This window comes from Haliaeetus albicilla, chromosome 6, assembly GCF_947461875.1.
Source record: "Haliaeetus albicilla chromosome 6, bHalAlb1.1, whole genome shotgun sequence".
Classification (NCBI taxonomy): domain Eukaryota; kingdom Metazoa; phylum Chordata; class Aves; order Accipitriformes; family Accipitridae; genus Haliaeetus; species Haliaeetus albicilla.
This window is the reverse complement of record NC_091488.1, coordinates 35,350,570-35,372,692: the sequence shown is the minus strand read 5'-3', so window position 1 is coordinate 35,372,692 and position 22,123 is coordinate 35,350,570. Positions and strand designations below refer to the sequence as shown.

Genomic DNA, 22,123 nt, shown 5'->3' with positions numbered 1-22,123 from the left:
CTCAGTCCTTCAGTTAAACTTGACTGCTTAATTGACATGCAGTCTCTTCTTGCCTCAGGTGCTAAGATGTCTGGGAACATGATACTTCCAAAGCTGCTTGCAGAGTTTGCAGGAATTAAGGGGGCTTGGGCAGCCTCCCTCGTTGAGATAGCTGTTTTGTCCTGCATGTTTAGTGTTATGATTAAAGAAGTGTGATTGATTTAAACTCTGAATTCTGGATCTTGGGTTAATGAGAAGACTCACACAACTGTCTTTCTGTGTAGCAGGTCTTCGGTCAGATTATTGGTCGACAACAGGAACAGGTAATTCACCATTTTAGCAGCTTCCTGGCAGAGGACAGGTGGAGAACAAAGCTTTTAGTTCATGTCTTAGACTCAAAGATACTGTTCGGTGTTAATTTAAGAAGGTTGAATTCAGCCTTGGCATTTATGTCCTGAGTTGCTGTAAGAGTGACCAAGAGTCTTGAGTGCGACAAATACAGAAACACTCTGCCTTTAGTCTGACTGGTAAATTTTTTAGGTGTACCTAGTGGCATGGTAGGAAATAAATATTGACATTAAGGCTTTTTTAGGACTTTTAAGGTATCTTTGACACAAAGGGAGAAGGATGACCTGCCATATTCTAGGCGTCTTTCAGAGACTTAGTGTAGTCAACCACAGGTAGCAACTAGTATCTGAGAAGCACAGTGCTGGTCTGCAATGAAGTTGCAGGGGAACAACAACATGGATTGCCACAGGAGTTGAGAAAGTCTTATATTTGTTGCGGTATCTTGAGTGTATCTGCGCAGGACCATAGAATATGGTGCAGAAGTGAAAGTGTTAATGCAGCGGTGTAGAAGGAAGGTGCATCGCCTGGTTGTATTTTGAGAGCAATGGAGTTACTTTGGCATGAAGACGCACCTAGTTATTATTTCAGGTACGGCACTGGAGTGCAGATTTATTGAAGATTGGGTCGGAGAAGGGATTTGTAGAGTTTCAGCTACTGCGAGTGACTGGCATTGCTATGGTATGTGGCTGTGCAGGGCCTGCTTGGGTGAAGAACTGTATTCAGCTTTGATTTCAAACTGGTATGCTTGCATTACTTCTAGTTCCAGAGCCAGCTCTAAAATCTCTGCACCATGCTCCTCACCAGCAGTGAGCTCATCACGTTATTAACTACTTAGTAGAAATTATTGCAGTCGCATAATTCTAAAGATTATGATCAAAGCCGGCTTTGTTAGAAGCAAGTAAATAAGCACAAATAACTATTATAAAGAAGAATGTTATTGGGAAGAGATAAGAACAAGAGGGAAGAACAATGGCTCAACCAAACCTTTAAATAGTTAAAACTGTAATTCACTTGAATGGTACGTGACCCTTACAGATTGTTCATGAACATTCATAGCATTAGTTTCAAGACTGCAAATTAGAAGTGGAAGTCAGACAAAGCCTGCCACTTCCTGCCTTGATTAACTGCTGGTTAAAAGGCCAACGTTTACTTTGAGTCAACAATCGACAGTGAACTTTCACAGTGCTCTAATTGGTGTTCCATGATAGTAACTATTTCAGAGACTTGCCTTTTTAATAGGCAGAAATTAATGCAAATATTTACTTTGGATCTTATTACCCTAGTTTGCATTTTCCTCCTCCTCACCTTTCAAAGAGTTATGTTAAGAGTTTTAGATATGACCAAACAAAAAAATCCCTAAGCTATTTGCTGAATGGGAGCTGCAACATTGAATTGAAATAAAGACTTCAATATGTTTGACTTGAAAGCAACAATTGTTTCAGCTTAATTGGAAAAAAAAAAAGTGGCTTGTAGGTTAGGCTATATTGCTTACATTTCCTGGTACTTCCATTTCTAACAGTAACTTCTAGTGCTGCAGAAGTTTTCAAGACTTGACAGGACAAACTCCTGGCCTGAATTAATTTTGACCCTGCTTTGAGCAGGGCATTGAACAAGAAAGGTCCTAGCATCCCTTCCAACCTGACTGAATTGGTGAATCTGAATTTAGTGGTAGCACTTACAGCTCATTTCACAACAAAACATTGAGAAGCCTGATGTTTGAAAAATGATCTAAAACACCCAGAGTAATAAAAAAATGTAGCTTGATTTTTATTTTGTTTTTCTTTTATTTAGTATAAATTTCCTAATCTCTGTAGGGGTGAGGAGTTGATTTCTGCCTTGACGCATGTTTCCCAGTGAACAATTATTTAAGTACTTTATCCTCTGGGGCCTCCGCAGATCTTTAACTGAGAATACTTGTACAAAATGGTGGTGCTTTTGTGCAGATACCCTACAAAGACTTATTTACAGCACTGTTTGCAATGTTCTGTAGTTATATGAATAGACTTTTCCTTGACCACAGACTTGGAACTAAGATGCAAACAAAGAGTGGAATACACTACTTTGTTTTCACGTTTAGCTATGCTTTCATATGTTGCTTTAGTTTAAAATTATTTCTAGGTGGAGTTCTGGGGTGGGTTTTTTTGGTTTGGGATTTCCCCCCCCCCCCCCCCCCCCCCAAGAGGATTTAGCAGTTTTGTAGTGAATGTCCAGTGTTGAAAATGTGACATTTCCACAGGAACAAATTGTATGTATGATCTGTATGCTGATCACCTACATGAACGCTTTCCTCTGGATATCCACGCTACCTCAGGGGGAACGATCTGCTATTTTAAGCTGATTGCATCAGTGGGCCATCTTATTCGCCTTTCAATAGTATCCCTTCAGATTGAAGCAGACAACTGCATCACTGACTCGCTAACCATTTATGACTCTCTGATGCCAATCAAACATAAGATACTGTACCGGTGAGTATAAATTTTCATTGAGATTTCATTGACAATCATTTGGGTTTTTCTCCTGTAGATTTGTCGACTGTGTTTTTGGTGGGTTTGGGTTTGTTTTGTTAAAAATGCTCTGCTTTTCATGAGTTATGCACACACCACCTGGCAAAACACTTTTTTTTTTTTTTTGAATGGAAAAGTTGATCTTGCTAATAAAAGAAACAAATATTCTTTAAATCCTCCTTTCTTCTTCAACTGCAGTTCATCTTCACTTAGCTGCAGAACTATAAGAAGTTCACACATTACTGGGTGGAATTTTCTGTTTCTCATCAGGAAACAGATGCTAACTAAAAGAAAATGTCAAAATTTCCTCCCCTAAGCAAACTCTTCTTCCATATGAAGATTAGTGCTCTTCATACGAAGACTGAAGTTCTAAAACTAAGTCTTGTGATTCTTTGGATACTTACCACTACTCACCAGTTCAGAGCTTTTTTTAGCTGCTCTATTTGAGTAGCTTAGAGGGTTGTTAAAATCTAGAGTTGAAGCTCTGATGGGTTGAGGGATGTGGACTTTTTTTTTTAGATTATTTTCTATTTTTTTTCCTCTTTTTTAATGATCCAGTAGGCTTGTTTGGGGATTTTTTGTTTGAAATTCCTGGTAGCTAGTTCCATAGGTCTCTGTCATACCAAAAGGTGAAGGCAGCATGTCCATAGAGTAGACGAAGAGCTCAGTGTTTTGACCACTGAAATCCTTTTCTCTGGCCTGTCAGTGTGTGTATAAGCCTCAAAAAAGAGCATTGGCTTTTCAGTCCTCTTTGAGAGCTGTCCTCTAGTAATCTGAATCACTCACTGACTTGTCTATAAAACAGCAGATGGTGTTGACTTACTTGTTAGTATTTGTAGAGGACTGAGGATATCTGCTAGGTAATGCATATGGAAAGTAACATTTTTTTATGAGACTAGTTGATTGGTTGAGGTTCTTAATTTCTGACTTGAAGAATAACTTGCTTGTCTTTCCCAGTCTCCAACCTAAATCTGTTGGTCTAATAAAATCAATTTTCTCTTTCTACAAGCCTTTCTTTACTATTGGCTTCATTTATTTTTGCTTGGAGTGAAGGCTGAAAGTCAGTATTATCTCCTAGAGCTGACCATCTTCCTCTTCATTTTTGCAATTTCTTTCTTTTTTTGTAAGAAATGACTTTCTAATACTGTTTCTAACTGGCCTTGTAACAGGTACTCCTGTGTTTAAGAGCATAGAGCTTTTACTAGGCTTTGAAATAGGTAAGCTCTGCACCAGTGGAAAACTTATGCACAGAATGAGAGCAATGTGTTGGGTTTTGGGGGGTTTTTTTGGTTTTTACTGATTGCTTACGTACGTTCTCTCCTTTCTTCTCCCTCAGAGCTTGTGAACCAGCCAATTCATTGGTATCACTCGTGTCCACGAATAATCTCATGCTGGTAATGTTTAAGGCAGCACAAATAAAGGAATGGAAGGAATTCCATGGCTATTTTGAGGTCATTACACAAGAAAGTAGGTTTGTTCTGTGTTTGGCAATGTGTTTATTGTATTGTTTCTGTCTAAGACCCCAAAGTGGCTGTCATATTCCTGAGTACGGACAAATGGCTCCTGTATCTCAGTTTCTTTTTTTTTCTACGTGCCTGTCTCTTTCCTTCATCTCCTCTGCATTACTGATGTCTGCCTTCCTCTCGAGTAATTTAATCTGTGCGAATTAGCTGTTCTTAAGTGAAATACGAAGGTAGAAGGCTGAAACCAGCACTGACTGAATCCAGCTGGTCAGGACTGCAATGTGCCAGTAGATGGAGTTGTTATTCCAGGTGTAGCACTGCTCTGGCCTCTCTTCTGGTTTGGGACTCACTGATGTTAAAGGTGAAAGGAGTTCAGCACTAAAAACTACTTTCAGAAAATAAAACTTCAGTAGCTTTGTCTGCGTTTTCTATCGGTCCTTGCTGCCTCATTAAGACAAAGGAGTCAGTTATGTTTGTCTGTCAAGTCCATTATCTGTTTTTTATTGCTTTAAGCTTTAAGAAGTGGTTAGATCATAATCACAAATAGTACAAGGGACATCACGCTAGTAGCACAAGGAGAAAAATCTAACACAATCCAATGCAAGGAAATTCAAGCTGCTCAGAAAGATGCTGTATACTTTCCATGTTGAGAGTAATTATACATTAAAATACCATCATAAAAGCATGTGATATTCTCCGTCGTAAGTAGCTTTAAATTCAGGGCTGTTATTTTTGGTTGCTGGTTTAAATTCAGGGTTGGAGTTTTGTCGTGGTTTAACCTCAGCCAACAACTAAGCACCACGCAGCCGCTCACTCACGCCCCCCCCCCCCCCCCCCAGGGGGATGGGGTAGAGGAAAAAAAAAAAAGTAAAACTCGTGGGTTGAGATAAGAACAATTTAATAGAACAGAAAACTAGAAACTAATAATGATAATAGTAACACTAATAAAATGACAATAGTAATAACAAAAGGATCGGAATATGCAAGTGATGCACAGTGCAATTGCTCACCACCAACTGACTGACACCCGGTTAGTCCCTAAGCGGCGATCCCCCTGCCCCCACTCCTCCCAGTTTATATACTAGATGTGATGTCACATGGTATGGAATACCCCGTTGGCCAGTTTGGGTCAGCTGTCCTGTTCTAACTCCTCATGCCCTTCCAGCCTTCTTGTTGGCTGGGCATCAGAAGCTGAAAAATTCTTGACTTTAGACTAAACATTACTTAGCAACACCTGAAAACATCAGTGTGTTATCAACTTTCTTCTCAACACAAACTCAAAAACATACCAGCTACTAGAAAGACAATTAAGTCTATCCCAGCTGAAACCAGGACAGTTTTCTTTGTTGGCTTTTGTGTGCGTGTGTTGTTTTTAGTGAATTCTCTAAATCCATTGAGCAGTCATAAAAGAAAGTTTTGGCTTCCAGGAGGCTGATTAGATTAGCACATTGTCCATTTCTCTTCTAACTGGCTGCATTTTGAGACTAGAGATCCTCATGTACTACTGCAGTGTGGATGTGTTGATGTGCAACACTGTTCACTGAGACTTGTTTGCAGAACTGCCTTCAGTGAAATAACCAATATAAAACTTCACAATGTTTTCTCCTGGTCCTGCAGAGCCCAGCAAGCATTCCTAGTTTTTTTACATCCCTTGTCTGTCTATGTGCATCATTGGGAAGGGTATCTTTTTACAACATGAACCCAGATAAATATAATTCCTAAGCTGCCCTGTTGTGCAGTGGAAGACTTCTGATAATTTGGATGCTTAGCCCACTGAATAGCTTTGCTGGAAGCATGCTAAGGTTTACTAACTTTTGCCTCCTTTTTTTCCTCTAGGGTGTGGAAAAGCAATAGTGACAAAAGAGAAGATTGGCTATGAAGGGAGAATCACAAGTCCCTATTACCCAAGCTATTATCCTCCAAAATGTCTTTGTGTATGGAACTTCCAGGTAACATGAATCTCTTTCTCTCTTAGGCACTGTTGCATGTTTTGGGCACACAGAGCCTGTAAGTATAGCAGACACAACTGTGTAGGGTGTAACCTGGAGCCTTACACATGTGGCAGTTTATAGAAATGATATAGCTGAATAGCTGGCTGTGCTCAGGTTTTTTGTATTGGGTTTTTTCTTTTTTTTCTGTGCTCTTATTTCTAACAAAGAGAACATAGTTCCTAAGCTGGCCTATTATAAAGTTGAAGAGCTGAGGTAAGTTTAGATGTTTAGCCTGCAGAATTACTTCACAGCAAAGAATGTAAGACTTTTCTGGTTTTCATTCCCCTCTTCCCACCCCCAAAAAATTGGAAAAAAATTATGTACAAAAGATTCCTCTAACCTAGTTATTACAGTCACTGCTCTGATATCTCTTTTCAGTCTATTTTGTTATGCTTAATAAATTGAATTTTTCTTCTAAGATGGTCTGTCCTATCAGCACAATCCCACAGACAGTTTTTTTTCTTGGTATCCTTTTTCTGCATCTGTTCAGGTACTTTCCTGAAAGCAAATGACTGAAAATTTACATCGGTTTAAAATAGTTTTGTCATGCCTTGTCTGATGACACTAGTGTTTTCTTATTGATGCTGTTAAAATATGATCTTTGACTTATGGTTTGCCCTTCAGTGTTTTCCTCTCTAAGGAATATGGTAGTGGATACGATGCAGTCCACTGTTTACCAATCTTTCTGCTTATGCTGCTTATATCTGGTGAAGCTAGTGGTTGCCCACATTGAATCACACCAATCTGAATGGAGTCCAGCTAGTCATGACCTACAGCCTCTTCCTCTTCTAAAAAGCGAAGGCGATTACTTTTTTGCTAAACTTCAGGTCTTCAATTCACCCTGGACTTCTGAGGGAAAAGTTTCTGGACACTTAATATGGGCAACCCCCAAGACTTATTTCTCAAAAGAGTTTAATTTCCCAGTAGTTCAATGCTGAAACTTCCCTTATTTCCCATATCATGTTTTCTGTAAGAGAGGAGGAGAAAAATGTCCATTTCTGGATTCTTGTCCTGAACCAGCCTTTGTTTTTAAAGGAACATTGCCTTGTCTTGCAAAAAGGTTCTGTTCCTTTTGATAAAGGAAACTCTAATTATGAACCCTCATGGTACTGCTGGGTTTAAAAATCTTTTGCAAAATGCTAAAGAAATCTTGGCTGAGCAGGTGCTAGCAGAAGACTACAATATTGTGGTAGAAGTAACTCCTAACATTACAAAGGTGACACAGGTATTCAGTGCAATGTCTTAGCTAAAAATCCACTGGGGCCGTGTGTCCCCGCACAAGTAAATTTGGATGCGTTTGAGTGCTTTGATCTTGATACAAAAGCTGCTTTTTATGGCCAGTGGCTTTTTGAAGGCGAAAGGACTGTTGGCTAGAGGGGGAGAAAGCCTGCAGCTGTGGTGGGGCTTTGCCAACCTTTGCTTTTACTCAAGACTGAATAGCTGGCAGGTGCCTCAAGTGCTGGCTGTCGAGCTGGTGAAGTCAGCACAGCTCCCAGAGCATGGCATTGCCAAGCACCGTAATTGCCGAGATAAGTTTAAAGACTTTGGTGTACTATGTCCACAAAAGGAAAAAGATGACTGTTTGCACTGTCTTTCTTGCTCACAACAGACTCCACAGAAGAGCCTTGGTATAGCTCTGAAGTTTCATAACTATACCATCAGTGAGAAGAATATTAAAGGCTGTGAGCGAGGATGGTGGAAAATTAATGAACACATGTAAGTACTTTTGCATGGGTTATTAAACTAACATTACCGAAATAAACCTTCCCATCACTACTGCAGCTCGCTCGGAGAGTTTCCATGAAGACAGAGATACTTCACTGGTGTCTTTTACCATTCTTTCGCTTTGGTTGATGATGTAACGGAATCTTTGTTTTATATATATATATATATATAATTGAGAAGTACCAGAAAGATGAAAACAAGAGCCTTTGGCACTCTCTGGAGAGAAAGAAATGGGAAGAGTTGGGTGAAGGCAGATGTCCTGTGAACCCTAAAATAATTCTGGGTTTTCTGGGATCATTGAACAAGGTCTGTTAAAAACCTTTTAAGTGTAACTTAATTCTATGATTGCTCATGAGGGCACTGGACCTAATTAACTTCTCAGTGAAAGCTATTACAATGAGATTATTGGGAACAGAAGAGTAACTGCTTCCGCATTCCGGTCACTGGGTCTTGAAAGAGAAACCACACAGATTGGCTGCAAAGGTACCACTGTACTTCTTAAGTGTTTTTTATTAAAATATTGCTGCTTTTTTTCTTTTTTATTAAAATACTGCTGCTTTCCCATATGCATAGTCCACCCACTTTTTCCTCAGTTTTTTAAGTTATCTTTTGATCACGGGATGATGAGGCAAGGTTAGATTTAGGATGTTGGAATTTTTTTTAATTTTTTTTTTTTAAAGCTGTTCAAATGGAAACCTCAGTAAGATCAGACTTGAAACTGAATTTCTGAACTTGCTAGTGAAACTGAGAAAAGTCAGTCAGGCCTTTAAGAGTGTAACTGAAATAATTACAGACTGGAGAAAAAACTTTCTATATTCTTTGATACCATGTTGTACTTAGAGAAAATTCAGTTTGTCTGAAGCTCCTAAAATTGTGCCTTGATGGGAATTCACTGCTGGACTAGACGGGCACACAAAAACACCAGTCAAAACAGACAGCATTTGGTGTGTTTGTGGGGATTTTTTGTGTTCTTTTTATGACACAGTTGGAAAGATCGGAGATATTAGGGATGGCTGAGGTATGAATCAAATAAAGGCAAAATCTGGAGAAAAAAATGGTGATGGGTTCATATGGTAAGGACTCTCTATATGAAAGAGCAGCTTTTAAACAAGCTTACCAATTATACATTCCACAGAATCAAATGTCAGAGTATGACCCTTAGAAATGCACTCTGGGTTACTTTTGAAGTACTGCGTAAGAACACATGCTCCTGGTTTCTGTTGCAAGTTGCTGCTGATATAAGTAGACCAAGACAAGTTCTCTTTTTAAAGTGCCTTTTTCACCCAAAATAAGGCTTTTGATCCTCTCTGACTTTCTGTTCTATGTGTACTTTCCATGGAAAAAGTATGATTTAAAGCGTGAAGCATTTTTATATTTGATTCCCCCTCCTCCAAATTTTAATGGTTAATGAAATGGGGGCAGAGGGGAAACCCACCTTTTCAGGTTCCTGCAATTGCAGCTTATAGCATGCATATTCTGCTATCTTAGGTAAAAAGGGTTAAGAAGCTTCAGAAGACTGATCTTGATAAGTAAAGACTGCTACCGTGAAATGGTGCAGATAATGTTCCTTCAAACCTCTAGGGAAAACTTTATCTAACCAGAGACACTGAACAAAACCATTCAGTTCTCCCTCGTCTTTCTTCCAGTGGACATGCAAATGCTCCTCTGCCTAGTTATAGGAGTCACAGCTGATGAACTGCTTTTGCTGAAATTCTCATAGGCAGAAATATCAATGGGTCTCTGTGAGCAGACTGTTAGAGGTTTATGTGAGCAAAGAGGCTGCCAGTGTTTTATTTTCCTTAAAGCCATTGGTGCAACATCCCATTGTCTCTGCTACAGGACGCATGTATCTACTCATCCCCTGAAAAGGTATCCTACTCCCTGCTTCAACATATGGGACAGGATCCCCTTAATTATTTTCTTTCCATAGCAATGGCACAGAATTACAGATGGTGCCTTGCAACCTCCATTTGTGGTGGAGAAATAGCTAGTAAAACATCAGTAGAAGGCTCCCAAGGATCTGTAGCTCTGTCTTACAAATCCCACAAGCATATGGTGTTTCTCGCTCTGTACAGGAGAGAGCTTCCTTGGTGTAGCTGTCTCAGCTCTCCCACAGATGGGCAGGAGCTTCCTCTACTTCTGGAGAGGTGAGGTTGTTTTATGTGGCTGAGAAGTGGTTAATGCAGCCTGCAATTTTTTTTGAAATGGTGCTAAGGTTTGTTGGAGGGAAGTTGTCTAAGTCACTGACAGAAGGAGAAACGTAGAAAATGTATGTGGGCTAACTGAAGGCAATCAGATGGTTAGGTGGCATTTTGTTATTCACCTTGGCAGGCTGTTTTAGCTTGGGAACATCGACAGAGACACTAAAATGAGTGAGAAGATGACTTCCTGCAGCAGGAAGTCTTCACTCTTAGCCCTGATAGATTTTTTTTTTTTTTTTTTTTTTTGACAGTTAACTTTACTATAGTAGAAAGCTGTAAATTAATTCTTTTTTTTTTTTAGCTGTTTCCAGGATGTATAAGAGGAGTTTATTTTTTAAATTGTTTTCTTCATTTATTTTTCACATTGCTGGAACAGAATCTCCTAGGTCTGTTAAAAGGATGTTTCATTTTCATAGGATGAAACAAAGGACATATGGAAACATATGAATGAGCAAGGCCATTCCCTATGGCATGCTTCAGTGGGGTGCACAGGACATCCAGACACATCTATCCACAGGGAAATCACTGACCAATTTCCCTGCATTCATTGACATGAAGAGCAGTCCTGGTGCAATGCCTGGTGTTGCCAAGATAAATAAGGGAAATACTTACCTCTTGATAATAGTCCATTTAACAATACAGTAATCTCTTTTCATGTTCTTCATTCTAACTGCAGCGTATGACCTTACACTGCTGGTCAAGCAAGGGTGTGTGCCAAGTGTGCTAAGAATCAATACAGCTGCTTCTGCTTTTAAATCTACTTAGACTGATAAGAACTTTTCTTGACAGGAGTCTTAAAGCCAGATGTTTTTCTCATAAGTGCCACATTTTGGGGGCATTTTAGTGGAACTGAGGAGAGGGTCCTTATTTCTACTTCTAGAGCAACCTGTACTGTCAATGTTCAGTGGTTTGCTACATTTAAAACCAACTCTAATTTTCAAAGCACGATCCAGCAACCTTTCCCTGTTAAAGATTTGTGGTGGTTTGGGGACAGGTGTGTTTTGGTGGAGGTTTTGGCAGTTTGTTTTGGTTGTGGGGTTCTGTTTTGCTTTGTTGCCCCCCCCACCCCCCACCCCGCCCCAGCTAGAGTAACATCTAAATGCCATTTGCAACATCTTTGGCACCTTTGATGAAAGAGGCAATGGAAATGCATTAGCAATGGATGGATTAAGTGTTTGCTGGCATCAGGGAGCATTTAGGTTTCTCTGAGTTAAGTGGCACCTAGGCAGAAGTCCAAGGTCTTTGCCAAAATGACAGCTTAAAGTAGAAGCACGCCCAAGGGATTTTTTTTTTTTTTTTTAAATCTAGACTAGTTATTTGAAGACATGACTTTCAAAGGTAAAATTCCAGAATGCTAAAGGTGGATGAAGGCTGGGTGACTACTTAGAAATAATTTCAGTTTCCTTAAATCTATTCCCCTCTGCCTCCAAAGTAGTTGGACCAATTTTATCCCAATGCCTTTGTGCACTCTTCTTTAGGGGCAATCATCAAAATCAGAGCAGCTGAATTTGCTCTCCACTGTGCTGATGGTTTCCCTCCCACCAAACTTACTTAAGTCTTCCCAAAAATCGAAATCTTTTGAAAACAGATATCAGAAGTGGTGACGAAAGTACCCATGTTTGTCTTGATGAATTTCTTCATTACATGTCCATTCCTCTAGACTTTCTGGCAAAACATTCTGCTTGCATGTGTGTGGTCATGAAGGATTATGACTAGCATTTTGGGGAATCTGTGTACCATTTCAGAATTTGGTTCTTAAAGTATGGCAGCTGACTGTATTGCTGAATTTCAGTGATGTTGACATTTAAATTGTATGTAAGGCAATTTTGACTTGAAGGCTGCTCTAGAACTCCAATGAACACTTTTAGGTACTGTGGTTACTATGTTGATCACCAAACCGTCTTCCACATCGCAAGTTCTGCTGTCAACATCGAGCTTCAGTGCAGTTCGAAGGTCTCAGAGAAGCCACTTCTGGTGGAGTATGGCAGCTATAACATCAGCCAGCGTAAGATGGATTTTATCTTTTTCAACCCGTCTTTGTATTTCAGACCTGCAAAGCAGCATTTTTCAGGTCTGGTAGGACTTAATTGGCTTCACGGAGGAAATTCTCTGTTGGGTTTTTGTTTCTTTTCTAATCTTACCAAGTCAGGTAACTAGCAAACAAAGAGCCTTTTCTAGTTCGTCAAGGCTATGCAGCTAAAGTTTGTGGGCATGTGCAGCATGCTCTGGTTTCCTGTACGCACACAGCCTGCTCTCTTCTGCACGGTCCCTAAAGCTTCCTGCGTGGCTATGGCCACGGTGCAGTCAATTGAAGTCTGCTGTTCCTGGTTGTTTTCACTCCAAGGTTTTGTTTGCAAGGTTTCTATTACTACAAAGGCTTCCAGGTAATGAACAGAGGGTACCAAATGTACAACTGCTTATTCCAATATTTCTATCAATTTAAATACTTGGTGTGCAAGTAGAAATCTGAGCTGAAAAACTTCTTAAAAAATTGATAAAACAGTCTACTGACTGCAAATCTTTTCAAGTCCTGAAATAGTTTACCGATACTTTTTCCCTTGTTTTAATCTCATACGTTCAAGTTGTTAAAGTAGTAGAGAGGCAATGGTTTCTAGTCATAGTTACTCATCACATTAGAGCAATTTTATGCATTACATATATGTGGAGTATATAAAAAGATGGTAACTTCATGATTTTATTTTAAAAGGCAAACATTTATGTAATTCGTAAGTCACCTCAACACAGGTGACTAACCAAAGTTGCAAAGTGCTGCAAAATTTGGTTATTGAAAGTGAGAGTGTCCTTTAAAAGAAGATGGCTGTCTTGTGTGGCACTGTAAAACACTGGCTGATTTGGTCCAGTCTTAGTGTGGAGTCTGCAGTAGAAATTGCAGTAACAGCTGAATTGGAACATTGGAGATGTTTTTTCTTCTTTTTTTTAAATCTCAGTTTTCAACGTCTGAACTCAATTTAAGTGCTGGTAATGCATACAGACTATTAAATTTAGATCAACTTTATCATTCCTTGGAACAGCTTAGTGACTGTAAATTGAAATGAGCTGGCAATATTTGGGAAAAAGAAACTTTTAAGTTGTGTGGGTTGTTTTTTGTTGTTTTTTTGTTGGTTTTTTTTTTTACCTCCAGCATGTCCACCTGGACACTTCAAGTGTTCTACTGGCTTATGCATCCAGCAGATGCAGCGCTGTGATGGGATAAACAACTGCTTTGATGAAAGCGATGAGCTCTTTTGTGGTTTGTATACACTTACTAGAGATCTTGACTGGAAAACCCAATGAATGTATTCTCTAGTCTCAGAAGGCAGCTGAAACAACATGAAATTTTTTTTGGGGGGGGGGGAGCGAAGTTTCCAGCTTCCTTTATATGTCAAGGTACAGACCATCAGTCAGTGTCTTGAGTGCTCAATTCAATTTAATTAATTAAATTTAATTAGCAAGGGGAAAAACTGGGGATGAAGAAGGTATGGCACTGGAAAGCAGGAGGAAGAAAGTTAGATGTGCAAAAATAGCCATAATAGGCTATATTTTAGTTTTTCCTCATGTGATAAATGCTGGTAATTATAAAGTTTTGCTCTATTCTGAGAGGAGTTATTTTATTTTCATGGGGGAATGACAAATTGGGGTGAATAGAGTAGGTGAGAGTGATAATAAATGTCCATGGTGAAAGAGGATTAGAACTTGGGCCATTTCACTTGGGGCAATTTGTGAACTGGGATAGGTCACTGAACTCCTTTGTGCTTTATTTTCTCCATGCATAATGTGGCACTCTTACTCATCCTTGTATTGTGCAGTGAAGGTATAAAAGTGGTACCTGGGCATAGTCAGAAGGGTAGTGTTAGCATTACAAGCACACTTCGGTAGCTGATTTGACTTATGTTTTTAAAGATGTCCCTGAGTGGAACTGTAACTCCAGCTTCACAATACAGGATAACCTGCTTGCCTGCAATGGAGTAAGTGATTGTGAGAATGGAAAAGATGAGCAGAACTGCACCCACAGTAAGGCTACTCTCTTGATTAATTTTTTTCGCTCTTCTATCATCTATCCAATCCTGACTTGAATACTGGATGCTGTATTCAAAGAGTTAAGAGGCACTATCAAATCTAACTCAGGCTATACAATTCTGTTCAGTTTTCTGACATGCTTATAAAGCAGTCATTACTGATTTAAAACTGTTTCTTTTTAATGAGCTCATGAACATCTGTTTTAGCAAAATACTGGCAGAAGAATTAAGTACTCTGGGTGCAGGATTGGGGATCTAGGGATTTAAAGCCTGAATCCCGGATTTTATCTCTTTAAAGCATAATCTGTGCAAATTATTTCCTGGATCTCTTTTACCATCTGTAAAATAACTATAAAAATGATAGTTTCTCTGGAGCAGTTTTCAGGATTATAAGGTTAATGTGTTTGAAATGCTAATGAAGCTATAAATTTAGCGTTAGGCACATGAAAGTTTTGAGTTAGCCATTTCTTTAACATTTTAGAATAAATGGACATCATGACATATGAAAGGGAGCACAACTAGGAAGTGCTACAAGTAACTTTTAAAAAGAAAAGTTATGGGTTTTGACCTGCTTGACTAAACAGTCTGGGTAAATGGTTACAGGATACTTCTGTGTGTTGACAAAAAAAAAAAAAGATTGGGTTTGAGTGGCCTCATTTGTTGTGAGCTACAGGGAAATAGGAAAATGCCAAGGTTGGGGGTTGCAGTTTAACTGAATACAATTAGTAAGACTGCTTTCAGTATGATCTTTCAGTTCATATTTAATACTGAAATATAAAGGAGGGCTTTTTTCCAGAGTACTGGATGTTTTCTCTTTCTAGCCTAGCACTTGCTTTACAGCAAAGTTTTTGCTACTATATCCATGTTCATTAGTGCTATGGGAAAGGATGGGAGGAAATCTTTGTTCACACTCAGCCAACTTGATGCAAGCCTTAGTACAGATGCAGTCCTACTTGAATAGTTTATTCTACTTGGAGATTGGTTTAAGCCATTCCAGCCAACATGCTCTTTTGCTATGTTCGCTCCTATCTATTAATACATGTATGAATCTTTCATCTGTGCAGGCATATCTTCATGTGTTAAGCTGAGCCAATAGTCTTTTTTTTTTTTTTTTTTTTCTTTTCCTCTCCCCTCCACAACTATTTCAGGTATTCCTTGCACCAACCACACATTTAAGTGCAGGAATAACATTTGCATTAGGAAACAAAACGCAAAGTGTGATGGGACTGTGGACTGTATTGATGGAAGTGATGAAAGCAGCTGCAGTAAGTCCCTCTCAAATGTTCATCTTTTTGAACTTTGAACTTTTTACACAATAAAGCCCTTTATTTCTTCCTTTTTGGAGTGGGTACAACTCAGGCAGCAGGTATTGATTTTTATTGTATACTTTCAGTGATAGTGGGGTAATGATCCACTATCACTTTACTTCAGGTCTGGTTGCAGAATTTCCTAATTTCTTGTGGGAGGGCAAGTTTACTGTCATGGGGGGGTCTTAGTCAGCTGTAATGCTTATTGTAGCTATGTTAAAGAGCAGGGAAGCAGGGTTAATTGCAGAGTGAACTTGGCTTGCTGGTAAGGCAGCATTTTTGTTGCCTGCAGCAGTGTCAGGTACTTCTGTTGGAGTCAGACTGTATTTGGATTTCAGGAGTGACACAGCTGCAATGAGATAAAAGACACAAACTTTTGACTTCTCTTCTGGATGGTGAAGACCCCAGTATTTCATAGTACCAAGCTAGGTTCTCATCTCTAATCTCCCTAAAGTAACCTCTGTACAAGCTTTTCAGTTTGTTTTGCTGTAGTGAACAGGTGATGGTTACTGCAGTAGGGTTAGGATTAGTTGCTTAAACTGAATGTTCTCAGGTATTTTTGTCCAGCCCTCAGCTGTTTCTGGTATGTTACCTGTATGTCAAATCTGCCAGCACCTGCCTTGGATCCAGTAGGACATCTTAAATGACTACCCATATGCCTACTTGTGTTTGGAAACATTAATGCTGCTTTTGACTCTTTGGCTGAGTGCTGGAAAGTGCCCAGAAGCATAACACCTGCGTGTGGGAGTGTGGGACTAAAACTCCTGAGCAGAGGCTTTATGTGCATGATGGGCACAAGGCCCTACAGAAGGGTCTTTCTTCCTTGCTCTTCAAATTACAGCGTGCAGCTTTTTGTGCTGAGACATGAATTCTTCACCTGTGAGTTAGTAATATACAACATTTTCAGACTTTCAGTTGTTTCCATGCAAATTAATAATTGGACCGCCAGGTTTCTGAAATAATAACTGACCAAAGTCCACATATGTGGCTGCTACTATAAACACTTTTCTGGTATCGTTCCCATTTTTTTGGCAAGAAATAAGTGTCCTGATGATGCTGATCTTCCTTACTTCCTGATGGATTCCTTTCAGTTCAGGGCTGACAGTATTAAAAAGAGATGAGGGATTGTCTGTTTTTATATATTCATTTTGATGCTTATTAAATCAATGGCTCCTCTGACACTTCTGACACAAGAAATATTTAGAGGCCAATTTCTGCAGCAGAGCTAGAAAAGAAACTTAATGTATTTCCCAGGCCAGTGCCTTTTCTTATGGAATCACCTCTTGTTTCAGGAATACAGTAGCCAAATAGAGAAATTTTCTGATTAGAGCAGGGCAAGGAAATAGATTTCAAAACACTTCAAAGTGCAAGATTCTTTCATGCCCTATGTGGGAAGGACTCCCATTAAAGGAAAGCACTGGGGATGGGGATTATAACCTGAAATATTCCTTGCAGGTTGTGGCAGCAGCAAGAGCAGCAATCCCATCTCTCGGATCGTAGGCGGTACGAACACTGAGGACGGTGAATGGCCCTGGCAGGTCAGCCTCCATTTTGTGGGAGCTGCTTACTGTGGGGCTTCAGTGATATCAAAAGAATGGCTTGTGTCTGCAGCTCACTGCTTTCAAGGGAGCAAGTAAGCAGTCTCCCCCCTAACTCCGTCCCAAACATGGCCAGCGTCCCCAGACGCCTTTAGCTTCCAGAGTTTGAACGGCACTGAGGTGGGACGTGTCCTCCTCTTTCGCCTGCCCCACTGTTGGCAGGCATTTTGGGGTACGTTTTTAAGAGATGTCTTGTTTGTTTGCTCCCAACCAGGCTGGCTGACCCCAGAGCGTGGCGCGCTCACCTGGGGATGCAAACGCAAGGCCGTGCAAAGTTTGTGTCTGCGGTGAGACGGATCATAGTCCACGAATACTACAACAGCAGGAACTACGACTACGACATCGCGCTGCTGCAGCTGAGCAAGCCGTGGCCGGACACAATGAGCCATGTCATCCAGCCGATCTGCATGCCTCCCTTCTCGCACAAAATCCGCAGCGGTGACAAGTGCTGGATAACAGGTTGGGGCCAAAAGCAGGAAGCAGGTGAGTTTTATAGCTTCGGTTGAGCTAATTTTGTTCCCAGGCGAACAGCAGCCTTCACAGCTGTGGGTGGGTGTGCAGGACACCTGCTCTTCTTGCATGGCTGAGGTGTGCAGAAAATGATGATGTTTTGAATTTACTGTCCTATGGAAGTAGGTTCCTGCATGCACATACCCTCATAGGCTCAGGAAAATTGGCTGCTGGTCCTGTGGGTCTCGAAGTCCTGTGTGCTCGTGTTGTTAGCTAAGACCTCCAGGGGAGCTACACTCACTCCGAAATAACACGGTATTGTTTTTCCCCTTTGTTACTCTTGGAGGTATGTTAGCATGCCCAAATGGACCCTCTGCTGCTTGCCGCAGGGAGGTGAAACTGCTACGTCTCCTTCCTCCTGCCGTCAGCCTCTGCAGGCTGAACAGCCCTGCAGGGCCCACCCCGGCTGCGAGGTGCCAGCTCTGTCCTCGGAGTGCGGCTTCACAAAATGGCCGCCCCATTGACAAAATGGTCGCCCCTGCAACGGTGGGCTGCCCCTTTCAGACGGAGAGGACCAAATTTTGAGATAGGTCCAAGTTCTTTTTGCTGCCAAAAGAGCAATTTGCTTTCCGTAACTCTGACTCATAATCTTAATTTTGGATCACACGCCTTCAGAGGTACTGCCTTAATTGCAAATCTGTCTTGTCTATTTTACAAATACCTTTGTAAAATCTTGTTTCATTTTAAAAATAAAAAGAGAACAGATTAAGAAGTCTTGAGACATTTTGCAAAAGGCATTAGAAAAAGCTTTTGGCCAGCCCTAGTGATTATGCCATTTTATTTGGTGTGGCCGAAGGACCAAGACCACATTACACGAATGCCCAATACTTAGAAGAGGCTGTCTGCATTATTGCGGTTAGTTGTCTGGAACCTGGAATACCTTGGAGGCTAAAAGTATCTGTGGATATTTTCTGAAAACTTCTTGTTTTGTATTTCAATAGATGAGTAAAATGCCAAGCTCTGTTGAATTATCCTTCTTTCAATTTGTTTTCCAGATGATGAAGGTTCAGCAATTCTTCAGAAAGCAGAGGTAGAAATTATTGACCAAACATTATGTCATTCCACATATGGGATTATCACAGCTAGGATGTTTTGTGCTGGACTAATGTCTGGGAAAAGAGATGGGTGCAAAGTATGTATCTTGGCACACTTTGCATAGAGTTTATCTTGTCTTTCATTGTTGCACGATGAGATGTAAGAATTGACCGGCAGACCGCTTTGTGGTCCATACATTTCAGTTCTGAAAAACAGCAGTGTAAGAGTTCTCTATCTGGGTCAGTCATCTGGGTGTTTTCACAGTTTTGCTGCTTTATGTGCATGAGTAACATCACTAAGTTTCAGTTGCAGGCCGAGGGTCAGTCAGTATGCAAGTCCCAATAACAAGTTGAAGCCAGGCGATTTTTGGCACAACAGTGTCTCAGTTCAAAGAAAAAACTGAGAAACTAGCTTGTCTCTTTTCAGGATCCCTCCCTGCCAACCTGGAACTATAGGGCTATCTGATGAGATGCAGACAACTAGGCACAATTTTTCAAATGTATAATATTTCTGATTTGGAAATGCTAAAAGATAAACATGAAGTTCGGAATTTACTTCTAGTATATAGTAGTAAAGCTATGTACATACACACTATATATATTTAATATGTCATAGTTTATATTATAGATGATATATAATATATACTATATTAAATTATATAGAACTTATATAAAACATATATATTTACTGCTAAAATAGTAGTAAATTTACTGCTAAAATAATAGTAAAATTACTAATTTTTTTATGATGGAGATGATCTGGAATGTCCAAGATGTTCTAGCATTCACTGGTCTACAGAAAAGTGAGAGACACCACAATGGCTCTCAGGGCAAGGAATGTCTGAGGGCTTTCTGAGGGAGTATAATGTACCAGCTGCTTTTTAGAGATTAGCGAGATCATTGACATTAACGACCATTTTCACTAACTGGAGAATTTGTTTCTGCAGTTATCTGTATGGCCACTCAAGATATGGGCAAGGAAAAACAATCTACAGGTCTTTTGGCTGCATTTCTGTAAGGGCAAATGATTTGTGACTATGTCTGGCAATTGCTGGAGCTGACCAAAATGTGGGATTTCTGTGTTTTGAAAAATTTTGGTGTTCCACTTTTCTTTTGTCCCAGGAATTAAAGAAAAAACTTGAAAATTTGACTCTCTAAATGCAAAATCTTAATTGTCAAGGAAGGAAAAAATTACCTTGCAAGATAAGTCTTTAACAGGTTTGTGAGGCAATTCAGGATAATTCTACTTTGAGCAGCAGGTGGCTTTGCTAGATCATCTCCTGACATCCCTTCCAACCTGCATATCCTAACATCGTATAAAGTTAAAGCAAAATGCTTTGCTATATCTAACAAAATAAATGCCTATAAGGAAGGCACTTCTCTTGCAAAATATTTAAATTTTACAAACTCACCTTTTCCTTTTGGAAGTTCTTTATTGCATCCAATGTTTTGGTAAAGATTGAATTGCTACTAGCTGTCTTTTTCAGAGATGTTGTGTGTACAGCAGAGTCTTACAGGAAAGTGTAAGCTTTGTCCAAGAAATTTTCCCCAAATGGTGACACTTTTTTTTTCCCTGAACCTCTGCCAATGTATTTCTAGAAGAATACCCGATAAAGGAAGAGTACTATTTGCTTTGTCCTGTATTATGGAATTATGCCATCCTGTATAGAACTTTGAAGTCTTAAACAGACTTCATTTTAACTGCTCTAATTACAAAGACATTATGTGCTCCTAAACATTACATCTACTAGATGACAACGTTAGTTTTTTTCCTTCTTTAAAAAACAAACAAACAAACAAACAAACCCCCCCCCCCAAAAAAAACCAAAACAACACCAAACAAAAAACCCCAAAACAAATCAGCAAATCAGTTGAGGGATTCAATCTGTTTCCATTTATCTTTAATTTGAAAGAAGTTATATCACTATTAAATATTGTATTTAATTTATTACATTTATTTTATTTTTGATTTTTTTTTTTTTTTTTTAAAAAGCTTACTATTTTTTGGAGTCCTTAGGTTTGTAACCTATAAATGAACATACGTATTAAGTAGCAGATTTGGGGTTTAGCTGTAAGTTTGAGGCTAGGAAACAAAATGTGAATTTCAGATCTAGTCCATTAAAAGTAATATCTTTATTAGTGTCTTTAAAGATTGAGAGCTAGCCCTCTTTCCTGTGGAAGAGCAAACTTTGGTACAACTGTGTAATCCCATCTACTTCAAGAAAAAAATGCCTGTTGACTATCTGATGGTTTGAACTATGTGAATAGGAAAATATAATCACTTTTGGAATTACTCAGGCAAAATATCTCCTGTGGAATTTTGTCCCAGTTTTCATAATCTGTATTGTAAACACATACAACTCATATATTCTTTTTAGGGTGATTCCGGTGGACCATTGTCATGTCAAAACAATGGAGGTGGAAAATGGTTTTTGACTGGCATTGTTAGCTGGGGTTATGGATGTGGAAGACCAAATTTCCCAGGTGTCTACACAAGAGTGTCAAATTTTGCACCATGGATTCACAAATATGTGCCTTCAGTCTTGTAACCTGAAAACTGTTTTCCTGAAATGAAACATGTCCTGGATTTCTTAATTAAAAATCTTATTTGGTAAAACTGTTCTGTGGTGGAATTTCTTTGTATGTCTTCCTGCTGATTCTGGAGTACATGTATGGAAGTAACAAATACTCTTCTTTCAAACCTTAGTGAAAGAGGAAGAGACTGTTCTTTGTGGTGGTTGTTCTGTGCAGACGTCTGGAAACACAGGAGGAGGTGCGATAATAAACTTCTGGCACTTTGTGTTCATTTTCCAGGCACCAGCTAAGTGCGTGTGCAATCAGCTGTCAGGAAGCTGAAGATACAGTTGACCACCTACAGACAGAGCTTAAGTCTTACTCGGTCATCTCCTCTGAGACATGTATGGCCCAATACAGTAGTAACTGTGAAGTAGCAATTAACTGTTAGTACTCTTGCAAATACTACTCCCTACCTCCTTCACCAAGAACAGCTGACAGAGAGAGGAAGAGGAGGGATTGCAAAAAGTGAACTCAATCCTCTCAAATCCATAGGGCCCTCATTTCTGGAGATCAGTTCTGCAGTTAAGCATGGAACAAAGCATTAGTCGTATTCCTTCTCCAACTTTCATTTTAATTAACTGCATGATTTGGAGCTACTACCTCTTTTATTTCCTCATATTTAAGTTCATCCACTTCAGAATTTGAATTCTTTATCTTCAGGCAAACTTAACAAGATGAGTAAACACGGCGATGAGTGTTACTGCAACGATATTGTCCTTGCCTAAGTAAAACTGATGCTTCTACCCTCTGAGAGGTACTGCTATGGAATTGGGTTCTCTTGAATGTATATAATTTTAAAAAATCCTGATACAATTTTTAGAGATGACACAAAAGATGTTTTATTTCCTCTAGGCTTTTTCTGTGGGTTTC

The 22,123-nt window shown here is 39.6% G+C and overlaps 1 protein-coding gene across 1 annotated transcript; it reads left to right on the top strand.

The window, feature by feature from the left end:
• Window positions 1–268: 268 nt before the first annotated feature.
• On the top strand, window positions 269–21,296 carry TMPRSS7 (transmembrane serine protease 7). The gene is made up of 13 exons (XM_069785532.1): window positions 269–302; window positions 2,564–2,792; window positions 4,168–4,298; window positions 6,131–6,243; window positions 7,895–8,001; window positions 12,080–12,216; window positions 13,354–13,461; window positions 14,112–14,222; window positions 15,376–15,492; window positions 16,990–17,167; window positions 17,347–17,615; window positions 18,638–18,774; window positions 21,055–21,296. The coding sequence occupies exons 2-13, from the start codon at window positions 2,575–2,577 to the stop codon at window positions 21,223–21,225; spliced, it is 1,797 nt and encodes a 598-aa protein (XP_069641633.1). The 5' UTR covers window positions 269–302; window positions 2,564–2,574; the 3' UTR covers window positions 21,226–21,296.
• Window positions 21,297–22,123: the final 827 nt, after the last annotated feature.